At 36.4% G+C, this 13972-nt stretch overlaps 1 protein-coding gene across 1 annotated transcript; it reads right to left on the bottom strand.

Moving 5' to 3' along the window:
* Window positions 1-2127: 2127 nt before the first annotated feature.
* LOC147401645 (chaperone protein dnaJ C76, chloroplastic-like) lies at window positions 2128-5766 on the bottom strand. Its single transcript, XM_086442994.1, has 4 exons — window positions 5361-5766; window positions 4115-4371; window positions 3000-3183; window positions 2128-2902 (listed from the first exon to the last, which is right to left on the bottom strand). Exons 1-4 carry the CDS (start codon window positions 5703-5705, stop codon window positions 2234-2236), a joined length of 1455 nt encoding a protein of 484 aa, XP_086299120.1. The 5' UTR covers window positions 5706-5766; the 3' UTR covers window positions 2128-2233.
* Between the last annotated feature and the right edge of the window lie 8206 nt (window positions 5767-13972).

The raw sequence follows: 13972 nt of genomic DNA, 5'->3' as shown, positions 1-13972 counted from the left end.
TCATCGATACCCTTTATACTCTTCATAGCTGATTCTAACTGAGACATTCTGTTAGCTATCATTGGGTTCTCATCAACATATTCTTCATCTCCGTCGAGTTCAAAGACTTCACGTGGACGTCTCTCTTCTACTTTCTTTCCTTTTGGATCATTTAGGAGATTGCCCATTGATTCCGAGGTCTGTTCTAACATTTTCACTTTGCCTTTTATACTGTTGATATCGTTGGCAAAGGTTGCTAAGATCTTACGGATCTCTATAAGTTCAGATTCTAAAGCCATCACTGTTTGCTGACTTGGTACTGTGTCTCGTTCTAATCGACTGGACCTACGACTCCAACTAGGAGGTGGACGCTTGAGTTTGGGCGCAATGATAATCCTTCGATCTGTAAAAGTGTTATTCCCTCAGATCTGGTGAAAACGGCTCCTTGTACCGTATTCCTTACTTCGTTCTATCTCCGGATCTAATTTCTGATCTCCGAGGTAAGGTATCTTTTTCTTGGATCTGGGTGCTTCGAATTTATTGTGGATTTTTGGGATGTTTTTGAGAGGTTTTTGGGTGTTTTTTAGGCTAAAATCAGAGCATGGGTGTTAGGTAAGGAGTTGAGGCTCCAAAATTAAGGTTTTGGAGAGGTTGTGGAGGCTTCTTCACCTACTTTTCCTAGGGTTTTTTCTTTGATACGAAAATAGGGTGTGGAGGCTTCTATTTATAAAGTTTTTAGAAGCATTAGGGTTTGATTAGGGTTTCTTTTTAGGGTCTCAATTAGGGTTTAGACTTTGGTCTCATGAGATAGACTTAGTCTTTAGGGTTTTGACTTAGGGTTTTGACTTTAGTCTTATGAGATTGACTTGATTAGATTAGGATTTTGATATAGGGTTTTGACTTTAGTCTTATGAGATTAACTTGATTAGTTTAGATTAGGGTTTTGATTTAGGGTTTTGACTTTAGTCTTATGAGATTGACTTTAATACTTGACTTTAGTCTTACTTAATTGACTTTAATTTTGACTTTAGTTTTATTTGATTGACTTTAATATCTTGACTTTAGTCTTACTTGACTGACTTTAAATTTTTGGAGAACCCCCCTCTATTATATCTTGATTCTTTGGACCCCCAAATAGAGGGGTCCTTAAAGAAATATTTTGCGAACCATCAACAATTTTTCTTGAAAGTTTGATTGATAAATTTTTTAGTTTAAATTTTATAATTAATTTTATTAATGTTTCACTTTATATTATTTAATGATTTATTTATTAATTTTAAAATTTTTAATTATTAAAATTGTGAAATTACCATTTTACCCTTGGAGAGGATTTTTTACGTTTTAAGTCATTTTTCAATGTTCCAAGATGTTTTGGAATCAGTTTTTCGTAAGGAATTCAATGGAAATGTTGGTTTTTGTCATTTATGAAATTTTTTGTGTGAAATGGTCGTGAATTTTATGAGGGGAATTTTCGGAATTTTATTGAATTTTGTGAAAATTGGCGAAATGATTTATTTGGTTTCGATTTGTCGTTTTGTGTATTTGAACGGATTTTCCTAAGCGTAATGTAAGCTCTAAGGTTATTTTCATGTTAGGGGTATTTTGGTAATTTGGTCATTTTTAGTCATTTTTATCATGAAGCTTCTTTTTGATTTGCAGGATGATGATTTCTATGTTTCTGGGGTAGTATTTTCCTAGCGTAGCGTGGTTTCTAAGTTTTGTCAGTTCGAGATACCTCATTCGGATTTCTGAAACATATCTGGTAACAAAATAAAGCATTGGAATAGACATCCATCATTGGGAACCTTTGCGATCAGGTTGACGACTTAATTAATCAGGCGGATGCAAAAATGAGGTGTCTACATACCCCTACACATTTTCAACTCAAATCTCAGTTTCTTTCTCGTCTCTCATGTCAACAACAAAGATGGATTTTGGCAACTCGTTCTCAATTATAATCTCAATACAAACTATGAGCAAACTTGAATTAATTATACGGAATCTTGAGGAATACTTTCCATGAGTATATATCAAGATGATATCAATTGTATTATCTTCTTAATTAATTGTCAATTCATTGATTATTTGATGCCTAGATCCATAATTAATGGATTATTTAAATCCACCGACCCACACACAAGGTAAACCTGGAATAGAAAGATATATCTTAATGGTATATATGATGTTTATATATATATTGGTAGACATGAGTTACCATCATCAAATCCTATACATTTAGAGACATTTAAGTAACTTATCTGTCATCTTCCCCATTGTTGTTCCTTTTCCCTTGCCTACTACTTATAAAAACTTCTACCAGTTCTACCATTGCCATTCCAATTAAATACCATGTAACTCCTGCCAAGATTGCTTGTAACCAAGAGCTGTTAACAATCTCCAATGCTAGAGACCCAGCAAAATGTTCTTCCACACCACCACCACTACCCATCCTTTCTCCCCCTTGCAACCTTACTATAACTGTTGCAATTGTTGCAGTCCCCAATGGAAATAATCTCCATCCAATTGGGTTCCTTCTATCATGATCATCATAATCATCATTGATGACTTTGTAATTCTCCTTACTTGTGTCCTTTGACTCTATCGTGCGTGATGAGTCTCTGGAAGTCATGTTAGTGCTGCAATTCGGATCTGGAAGAGCGAGGGATGATGGAGTCCAATATTCATCTTGGTTCGATTGCTTAGGACGAGAGGGTCCAACATTCTCCATTGCCTTTCGTCTAGCGGCAACTGCATCTCGGAGCTTGTTCGTGCTCGGTGTGGATTTCCCAGCAATGAGTGCCAGATTCCGAGAAGATTCTGGGGTGCTTGATCCACTTTTGGGTGATTTCCAGTACCACCAATTTGAGATTGATCTGATGGCATTCATGGCTGACAACATTGCTTCTCTTTGGAGACTTGAATCCTGAGTTTGCATATGTGAGAGCATTTTAGTCATTTTACTGTAAATATTTGTTTGAGGCTACTTGTGGTGGCATTGTTTGTTAACTAAAGCATCTTACCCTTGAATCTTGTTCAGTAGCTTTGGAATTGGCTTCATAGAATCTGCTCTGGAACTTTTTGATATCAACAAATATATTGGAGACACGTGCCCCAACTGCATTGCCTGTACTCATTCTAACAGTGTCACGTGGCTGCTTTGACATTAGGAATTCCAAAGCTGCCAGGTTTGACCTCTCCACAATCCTAGGATTCATGAAACAATATACAAGCAATCTAAATTTTAAAAAGACATAAAAGGCCCATTAGAGCATCACAACGGTTTTAGCTAAACCATCACATTACAAAGGTGTCACGTAGACACCTTTTTCACTTGTTAGTGACTTTTAACAAGTGAAATTTTAGGATAACACTTTTTCCCTCTAATGAACATGTTAATTCACACGTTAATGGACATATTAATTTATTAAAAAAAATTGAAACTACCGTTATTTTAAAGAAATAGCCATTTGATTAAAAAAAATGTCTTTTAACATGTTGACATGACTAAGTCAAACTGCTAGCCATAGTTAACAAACAATTTAACATTTGACACTAGCAGGATGAGTTAACAAGTGAGTTAGTGTGTCCATTAGAGTGGAGCTCACTTAACTAGATTCTAGCATCTGAGACTAACAGGTGAGTTAACATGTCCATTGTGGATGTTCTAACATAATATATTGGTTATCTTTTCTTTGCAAGCAAAGTGCAATGAAGGTAATGGGACCAAAGAAGATATTTGTAATCCTTTTCCTTTTACATGGGTGTTGTTGTAATTTTGTTTTTAATGAAACTAATAAATAAAAGGGGCGTTCAAGGGACATAAGTAAAAACATATATAAAAACAATCATTTTTGAAAATATGGGTTAGAAGTTTCGGATTGAGCTGATTTTTCATGAGGATAGAAGATCATCCACATAAAGAATGAGCTCAATCTGAAATTTCTAAATCCATCAAAAGTAATTTACAAATTATTGCTAAAAAATTGACAGCCCACATTCTAAATTACTTTTGATGGGGTGTTAGAAGGTTCAGATTGGACTGAATCCGAAAATTCTAACCTGTATTTTGAAAAATGACTGTTTTGTTGTCTTACTTAATTATGTCCCTGGAACGCTGGAGTAAGCATATACGTACGAGATGCAGTCAACTGGGCATGACTGAATGGCATCATGGATTTTGTGTTCTGGATCGGCCCACTGCGCAACAACCCTTGCTCGGCCATACACGGATTCAATGGCAAATGTATTTTCGGCAAATAAGGCACATTTTAAGCAACCAACACACTTGACTTCATCAACAAACACTGCTCGCTCTTCGCTCTCTTGTCCAAACCACGTCGAATACAATGGTTTCCCTGTATACCCTCTGAATTCCGATATTTTCTCTTGTTCCTGTTCATGTTCATTTGCTAAATTTTGAGGGTATTTTAGTCATGAAAAGTTTGGGGGTGGATATTTTGGTCATTTTAAGAAATTAGATAGATAGGACTTAAAAATGGTAGGTCTTCCCTCTGTCCTCCAATATTTCGGGGATCAATAGAGGATATTTTGATAGACCACTCTCTAAATGTTGCCACGTGCCACACTCTTCTACACAAAATTAATATTAAAAATTAGAGGTAAAGTTTCTTTCTGAAATTCTTAGTGTGTGACTGACTTCTGGGGTTGGTTGCGTATCAAAATTGGCTCTTCGTTGTGGGTAACGACAAAGGACTATTAAATATCTTTATTTAGGTTAATGGAAGACGTCTAAAACCAACTAATTTGAGGAAAAAATGATGTGAGGCCCATTAGTTGATGGACCAAACATAAGTGATCCCACTAACCAATCAATCTAATCTTGATGGTGTAACTTTGTAAGTCTATCAAAGGATCCACCAACGTCCACAAGGTTCAGTGAGCCTGACCCTGAAAGTTTGTGCCACATGGCATTTTTTTTTAATTGCATTAAAACTTTGATGAGAGCAAATCTATCATTTTTTATTAAATGTATCAAGCTTTTGCTATCAACACTATAGCAAAGTTTTATCTCCAATTATTGAGAGGGAGAGGGAGAGGGAGAGGGAGGGAGAGAGAGCGCACTCCACGTTTTTAGGACACCATCATCCGAACCTTTTAAGGGAAAACTCTAGTATGTAACTTCGTTGGACACTTTCTGTACAAACCAACGAATAGAGATCATTTATGAAGGGAAAATCCCTAGAGATTCCCAAGAGAAAATGATATTTAAGACACTTGGGTAATCTCATCCGTATTTTAATTGTACCCATCGAACAGCTGAGATTATTAGAGAAGTATGACCATAATACCCTTTGTTTTGTTCCTTAACTAAGAATTTCCAGAAAAAAAAATCTAAAATTAAACAAGTGAATATAACTGACCCTGTCGTAAGCAGAACGTGCATTAGGATCAGATAAAATAGAATAAGCCTGGTTGAGTATGATCGCCATGTCGTGCCCAGTGGGTCCAGCTATGTCCGGGTGGCATCTCTTCTGAAGCGATCGATATGCAATCTTGATCTTTGATTGGTCTGATGAACTATCAATTCCAAGAAGATCGTAGAGATCGAAGTCTGTGATCCAAGAAGAAGAAGAAGAGGAAGACTTGCATTTAAGATAATCGTAATGGTATTTTCGTTTTGTTGAAGGGTAGAATTGGAACTTTGATGAATTTGATGGTCTGATGATGGTTGTTGCAGGAGGGTATAGGAGACCTGAGAAAGGCATTCTTCCTGATTATGAGGAGGACAAGACAATGTATGTGTATGTGTGTGTGTCTGTAAAAGAGATGAACTTATATACGTGGGAGAAGATATTTTTTCGTTTTTCTTCCACTTGAAAATCTCTAAGCAGACTAACTAACGTTTCTAGATGTGCCACGTGTAGAAGAAACCGGCTACAGCCCGTTACCTATCACTCTATCAGTCAAGCTGGCCCTTTTCTTTCTCTTTTTGCCTTGCAAGGAAAAGATCTCTATGAGATATTTACTGAAACGCCCCCATTGTACTTTAATTTTATGCAAAATGCTGAATTAACATTCAAATTGACATCTTTTGGGACATTGCCGACGTGGTTGTGTTTATTGAACCATAAATTCTTTTCATCCAGATACAAGGGAGAAGCTTCTATGGTTTTTTGCACACCAATATCCCTAAAGATGTCAATTTCAATGTTACTACATCAGGATTCTAATTTTATTGATTCGATGAGTTGTATAGGATGGAGATAATGATTTTTTCTTTTAATTCATAAAAATACTCTTGGATATTTATATTTTATACTAGGGATGCAACTTGTTTCAGTTTGGGGTTAAAGTGGAACCCAACCTACATGGTCGGTTCCAATAAATTAGAATCAAAATTGAATCGAAATGCCAATAAAATCAAATTAATCCAAATAGATTTAAGGTTAGTTTGGTTTGGTTCAATTCGATTCCAAGGGTAGAGTTAGGATTTTCTAACAATAGGGGCTAAGTACTAACGATGATCAACCAATAATCTTGATTTCATGGGATCATCACCACCAATATTATCAAAGAAGTAAAATTTTGTTTCTCGTTTCATCTTATTAATAATTGAGAGTTAATGACCCTTCATACAGAAACGATGCATAATAATAATAATAATTGTTTTGTCAGAATCTGATGAATGGCTCTGATGAATCCAACCACACTGATCCAAAGTAGTTCTTAACACATTCCTCCTTGCGACAACGTGATACCTGCCAAAATCACTCAAACGCTCAAGTTAGAGAAGTCGAGAAATAGTCTAAAGTACTGATTAGACCTCCAATCCCTCCCAAAAAGATCATCCCCAATAGTACTTACAATGATATTTATCCCCCCTAGCTATTCATAGTGTTTCTCCCTCTATAGGCTATAATCATGGGATATCTACTAATTCTGCAGAGTTATTTACCTAATCAAGATTTTTGGGATTAGTTGTACTAAACTGCAGAGATCTCTTCCAGGATCTATGGGATTGACATGCATGTATCAATCTTACGGTTACTCTATGACCTAGTCTGCCCTGTTTGGCAGTCCTGGTCTTGTTTAATGTTATGCTACCTTGCCAGTCTGACTAGGGAAGTCTCTACTTTGACCTGCCCTACTTACAGTGTAGTGCCCGTATGATGATCAACGTCTGGTAGCACTTAACCGGTTTAGACATGTGTACGGCTTAGATTAGCGCACAATTATTTCCCTTTACAATTAGCCCCTCTTGAGGAGGCGTATAGTCTCTTTGTCTCCTCGAGACATGTTTCTACTTTTGTATTGGCTACCTTGATCTTTATAATTATGTCTGATATTTTCGAATCAACGCATTAAATGCAATGTCGCTTCGAATCTTTTTTGACGACTTAGATAGATCACTCTTCATCTGTGTCCATCCACGTGTCCTACTATCTTCTGCATTACCCCCAATTTACGACGCTTCAACTAGGCTCAAGCTGTCCTTTCAGGCGTACGTGCTCCTTTGCATCTTCTTATAAATAGGGTTCTTAGTGCATTCTTCTCTTGTTATCATGCTAAAACTCTTAAAATCTATCACCATGCTTTCTGTAAAGATTTTCTATCTCTTTTTCCCTAATTCTCGCTACAGTTACCTCTATCACATTGGGATAATCTTCTCTATCATTGGGATTTATCTCTTTTTCCTTACTTCTCTACTACAGTTACCTCGAAATTTGGACATGGTTCTCTCTGTTTATGTTAGTGTTATACGGAACTCGAAAACCTGGTAAGCCAATGATCAACGAATCATGTATATAGAATATGTCAAAAGTATACAAGATGCGGACGACGATAAATTACAAATATCATAGAATTAGATCAAAGTACACAAGGAATGAAATATACAGGATTACAAAAGTACTCCCACTCTAATAGGGACATATCTCTCAACTCAAAAAATTATGTATACCTCTTGGGACGAATAAACTCCTAATGGAAGTAGTCACAATACTCATCAGGTAACGGACTTTGGTCGTCGGTATGACTAACCAGATATTCCTCGCCTGATGGCTCTACACTTACTTCCCCAGTTGAAGACTCTATAACTTAAAAAAGATAAAAGGAAAAGGTGAGTAACAATAGTTACCCAATAGGTCCACAAACAATTCCAACTAATAACCTCACCTAACGTGATCAAGTAATCATACTAAATAATTTTAATATATGTAAAATTTTAAAAATTAAACTATGGTTAACAAATACATATAGCCAGGGATAAGTAACTTAACAATTTAAAGTTTCATAATACATCAATCATCAATACTTACTATACATTTTCATTCTTATACTAGTATAACTGACAACATTGAAGTAGGAAACATGATTTTCAGTTTATAATTCAAATTAGAACAACAGATACATACTACACAATGGTGGAGTAGTGGAATTAGAAAGTTAGGATTCACAACTGGATCGCTCACAGTCGGAACATGATATTGCAACATTTTACTAGCTTTTAGTTCTCAATTTTGTTGTCGATCGTTGCACTTACCACACTGGATGACTGTAGACATGAAATACTCGCCATGAACCGCAATGCTACATTGTTTGGAGGCGCCACCATTCTTTTTTGGAAATGGGTGTGAATGGGCACCTGAATCAATTTTTTGAAAAAAATCATTTTTATAGCATTGTAGTGACTCTCATGTGTTGGAAAGGGCAAGGTCTACCTAAGATCTAGGTAAGGAGGTCCAGTTAGAGGATAGGGAAGGTGTTAGGCACCCCATCCTCTCCACCAAAGGTGGTTACCTTGCTTGGTTATTTTATTTTGTAAAAATCTTAAGAAAATAAATACTAAAATGCATGAGAATGCATGATAAAGGTGGTGTGTGCATTGGAGTGAAATGTTCCCTTAACAAAGGGTTTTGATTTTCAACATGACATTGAGGGCATTCTATGGAAAAGAATGACTAATGTGTCACATTAAACTTATGAATATAAATATAGGTTTAAACTTTTAGAGAGACTCCATGATGGAGTTCTCTTGAGGCCACAACCTTGATGCATGTATGCATGGCTAGAAACTTAGTATTTCACCCCATCAAGAGGGTGACACATTTCTTCATCATGTCCATGCATAGGTGAGTGTGTGCATTGTGTACAATATGATACATGATTTTAAGGTAAATAAGGGCTTCAACTCCCATCCTTTCGATCGAACCTTAGTCCAATCTATCGGGGAAGGGAGAGGGTATACATTACATCTTAGGAATTTCTAAAAGTAAAAGAAAAGGAAAGAGTTAGAAGAAGAGAATGCAAACTTTGAAATAAATATACTACATGTTAAATCCCACCTTGTCCCTTGATGAACTTGAACCTTGAAAAGTAGACTTGAGAGTTAAGTGAGATGGTTGAGGATTGAGTTGAAGTTTAGAAGATTAGAGAATGAGTATAAATTTTGATAGAGTTTTAAGTTGAGAGATGGGGGCTTGTGAGCATGAATTGCTCATAGAAAATAAGGGTATTTATAGAGTTTTTGGAGAACTTTTAGGGATAAAGTGGTCCAACCCTAAAAATAAAGAAAATGGACATTGGGTTTAGGTTATTTATTTTTGGATTTTTAATTTGTATAAGGGTAAAGATGACATTTGTGAAGAAATCCTAAAAGTATTCTTTGATCTTTGATTTTTTGGTAAATAGAGGTGAGAGAACAAAAGTACTTTTTAGAGGTTGAATAAGGGAGTGATATGTGTAAAGGTGGAGTGGTAGGTAAAAAGTAGACCTTGGTTCATTTGTAAATAACTTATAAAGCAAGGGTGGAAAGATATTTTTTGAAATGGGCCAATGGGAGAACAAAGTTGTAACACCCCAAATTTTTAATTCGTATCTCGAGGAAAAATAAATAGTGGAATTTTAGAAAATCTTGAAAGTGGGACTTAGGGTAAAACTGTGGGGACCTTGTTTTGATCATTTTTAATAGAATCTGACCTCACCATTAGATTCAAAATGATAGAAAAACATAGTTTAGCCTGTAAGCACGCTCAAATGCGAGTCCGAATATAAAAGTTGCAAAATCCTCGATTACCGGGTCGGACCAGACTAAAACAGTGACTTTTTATTAGAGTAATAATTTGTAAAATTTGATCATACCATTGGGTTCATAACGAAAAATTATTCAACATGGACTATTTATTTGTCATTTTTGGAGATTAGGAAGTCGAATTATCGTCAAAAACGAAAACGACATCAAGTTTAGGGGTCACCTCAGGCCAAAAATGTAATTTTTTGATGGCGACATAATTTGTAGAAATTGACTATACCATTAGATCCAAAACGAAAAATTAGGCGAAATAGAGTATTCATTTGTCAGTTTTGGAGTCCGGATGATCAAGTTATCGTCGGTTGAAACAATAGGCAAAATACCGAATTCGTCCCACATTTTATTTAAATAATATTTTTTAATTTTTTTCTCTCATCTTCCCCAACTCGTCACACAGCCGAGACATATACGAAAAAAAAAATTTGTTTTCCTTTCAAACTTCCACCGCAGATCTCGTGCAATCGGTCCACTGTCGACGATCGACGCAGAAGGGAGAAATGTCCGCAGCCACGTTCTCTACAAAATCCATCCAACCTTTCTTCATTTCACTTTCTATTTCACCCGATATCGTCAAAAATCAGCCGTATTTGGATACGAAAATTTCGAAACTTTGACCTCGGATTTCGTCCGTTTCGGGGTCAAACCGTCTTCCGACGCAGAAGAGAGAAACGTCCGCAGCCTCATTCTTTACATAACCCAACCAAATTCCTTTCGTTTTCTCGCCTTTTTCACCCCGTATAGTCAAAAATCAGCCGTATTTTTATACGGAGATTTCGTAACTTCGACCTCGGTTTTCATCGGTTTCGGGGTCAAACCGTCTTTCGCCGTAGAAGGGAGAAGAGATGAGCACGTCGAGATCTTCAAAACCACCAGGTCAATTTCAAAAATCAGCCGCTTCGAAGTTCGGTCTGTCTCGATTTTCGTGCCGATCGCCTCGATTTTCGCGCACATGCTTCGATCATTTTGCCTAGACATTGTAAGGAACTCTCAATTCCTATTGATAATCATAGATTGTGAAAATTGCATTTAGGATTTTATTGGAAAATTTTGGATGTATTTCCGAAATATAGAATTCTTTGTTTATTTCAAAATTCACGTCAGAAATTGCATGTTTGATATGTTTAATTGTATTTTTAACAAATTATACGTGGGTAGAGTATTATAACGGGTTATTTCCATAAATTGGGTCTTGTGCACTGTTCGGACCCCGTTTTGATATAAAAATTGTATTCTTTTTCAATATTATTGATAGAAATAAATTCTATAGTTGGAAAATGTGATTTAATATTCAATGAACTCATTTTGAGTTGATGAATATCAGAAAATGGATATTTTATTTAAGAAATTGAAAACTGTAAAAAATGAAAAAAAAAAAAAAAGGAAAAAGGGTATGAAACGGTAAAATGTCAGAGTCACACCCGAGAGGTGATGTCTGCATTTTACGTTGTTGCGTTGTGTGCAGGTTGGTGAACAGATATCCAGGGATAATATTATTGGTTGCATGTTTATTTCCTTTCTGTTAGCGCGAGGCGCTGTTTACATTTCCGTTATGTTATTTATTTTAGGCCGGGTGGCCACACTTGCATGGTAGGAGACTGGATATCTATTCTCAACCTTGTATTGTTAATTTCTCTTTTGTTTTCAAATGAAAATAATATATATATATATATATATATATATATATATATATATATATATATATATATATATGTAACTATTTTGTGAGCTGTTAAAGAGTTTGTGAATGCCTGAAGGGATAGTGCGTCATATCATCCGGAGTGGTGTACTATCCTGGGATGTACGGTAGGGACCACCAAGCTCATACGTGGTATGAGACGCGTATGAGAGTGGAGTCACAACTGGAATCCGGGTTTATTCCTCTCTATCTTTACCAGTGAACTTGTAATGTAAAGGTGGTCATATACGAATGGTTTGTATATTTGGGAATCACATGTACGCCTGATAGGCATAGACGAAGATGATTGATCAGTGATCACTAACAATCTATAGTAGTCGAACGTTTTGACACATCGAAAAGAGACCCATTGCTTACGGTCACGTCAAACGGCTAGCCTAAGCCGGATAAATGGTCAACCAAACGTGGTAAGGGCAGCGACCGGCCACAAAATCAGGAACTAAAAGCCAGAGAGAAATTGTAACATCATGTCCCGACTGGGAGCGATCCAGTCGTGAATCCCAACACTCTAATTCCAATACTCCACCATTGTGTAGTATGTATCTGCTGCTTTACTTTGATATATAAAATGAAATACATGTTTAATGTTTCCATTTGATCAATTAGATTTGTACATAAAGAAAATGGTATAGTAAGTACTGTTGATTGATGTAATGTCAGTTTTAAAATGTTTAGTTGCTCATCCCTAGCTATATGTACCAGTTAATCGTAGTTTATTATGTAAAACTTTGATTATTTTTAAATGATTCAGTATGCTTATTCGTTCATGTTAGGAGGGGTTATTGGCAGAAATTGTTTGTTTCCCTACTGGGTAACCATTGTTACTCACCCTTTCCTTCTCTATTTTTTAGTTTCAGATTCAGAGCTTGGCGAGGTAAGTATAGAGTACGAATGAGGATCATCTGGTTGGTCAGATAGACAACCAAAGTTCGTCACCTGGTAAGTACTAGGGCTATACCCCCTAGTGGTGTCAATTCCCCCAGGTAGTTTTATGGATTCTGTCTTGAGTATTAGGAATTCTGTTAGAGTGAAAAATTTTGTATAATCCTGTATTCTTGTTATTTTTCCGCACTCTGATCTTTCGTTCGTTATTAGATATATGTAGGCTTCTGCTATTGTTATATTTTGTATATATATATGCAGGATTGTATGTCGTTTATCAGGTGCAGATTGAACGCCTTGGAATGCTAACATAAACAGAGGAGACCATGCCGAAATTTCGAGGTGCCACCTAGTACCTCGAGATCTGACATGGGGACTTGTGTTAGCATTTGGCGGGGCGCCACAAAAGTACTTTTTGGGAGGGTGAGTAGGAGAATGACATGTGTAAAGGTGAAGTGGTAAGTGAAAAGTAAATCTTGGTTCATTTGTAAATAACTCATAAAGCAAGGGTGGATGTATATTTTTGAAATGGACTAATGGAAGAACTCCATGTATGTACTTGAAGATTCTCACCTTTTGAGGGTATGATTGAAAATTTTCTCACCTTCATGGATTATTACTAAAGACCAAAGTATCTTTTTGATTTAACTAACCTTTTTGGGAAGGGCATTCTTGAATTTTCACAAATGGGAGTTGACTTTCCAATTAGATGATGCATTGGGTATTGAGGACTTATGGGAGATCAACATGTATCACCTTTTGAGGGGATGTGAGAGAATGGGCTTGGTGTTGGGCTTATAGTAAACTTGGGTTATGGACTTTGGGCTTTGAAAGCGGGCTAAAAAAATGGACCTGGATTTGGGTTAGAAGATGGACCTTGTCTTAGACTTAGATAAGGTTAGGAATTGGGCTTGGTTATGGTATGGGTAATGGAGCGGTGAATGGGCGATGGACTCAGATTAGGGACAAGGTTGAGCATGTAAACTATGTGACATGATGCATGTATGCATGTATGCATGAAAATGATGCCAAGTGGCAATGCGGGTCCATGCTTAAATTCTTAGTTGGAATCAATTCGAGAAATTTTGAATTTTCCTACGGGTTCATGCAAATTGGGGTGTCTACAGCTGCCCCTCTTTGCATGAGTTGCTTGCAAAGAATAAATTAGACCATTTATTTGCACGAATCCGAATAATTTATTACATGATGATTAAAAACGTCAAATGGGTTGAGGAATTCTTTTTTGTAGAATGTGGCTACCCAAGCACAGGGTCTGACAAGTTTAACCTTTTTGAAACCCTTGATTTCGTGGCACGGAGCTCGTTTGAAATCTTGGATATAATTTTTTATGATTTTTGAAAGAT

This window comes from Akebia trifoliata, chromosome 5 (genome assembly GCF_017979445.1).
Source record: "Akebia trifoliata isolate Shusen 1 chromosome 5, ASM1797944v1, whole genome shotgun sequence".
Classification (NCBI taxonomy): Eukaryota; Viridiplantae; Streptophyta; class Magnoliopsida; order Ranunculales; family Lardizabalaceae; genus Akebia; species Akebia trifoliata.
Note: the sequence above shows the minus strand (reverse complement) of the source record. Positions and strands in the feature narration are given on the sequence as shown.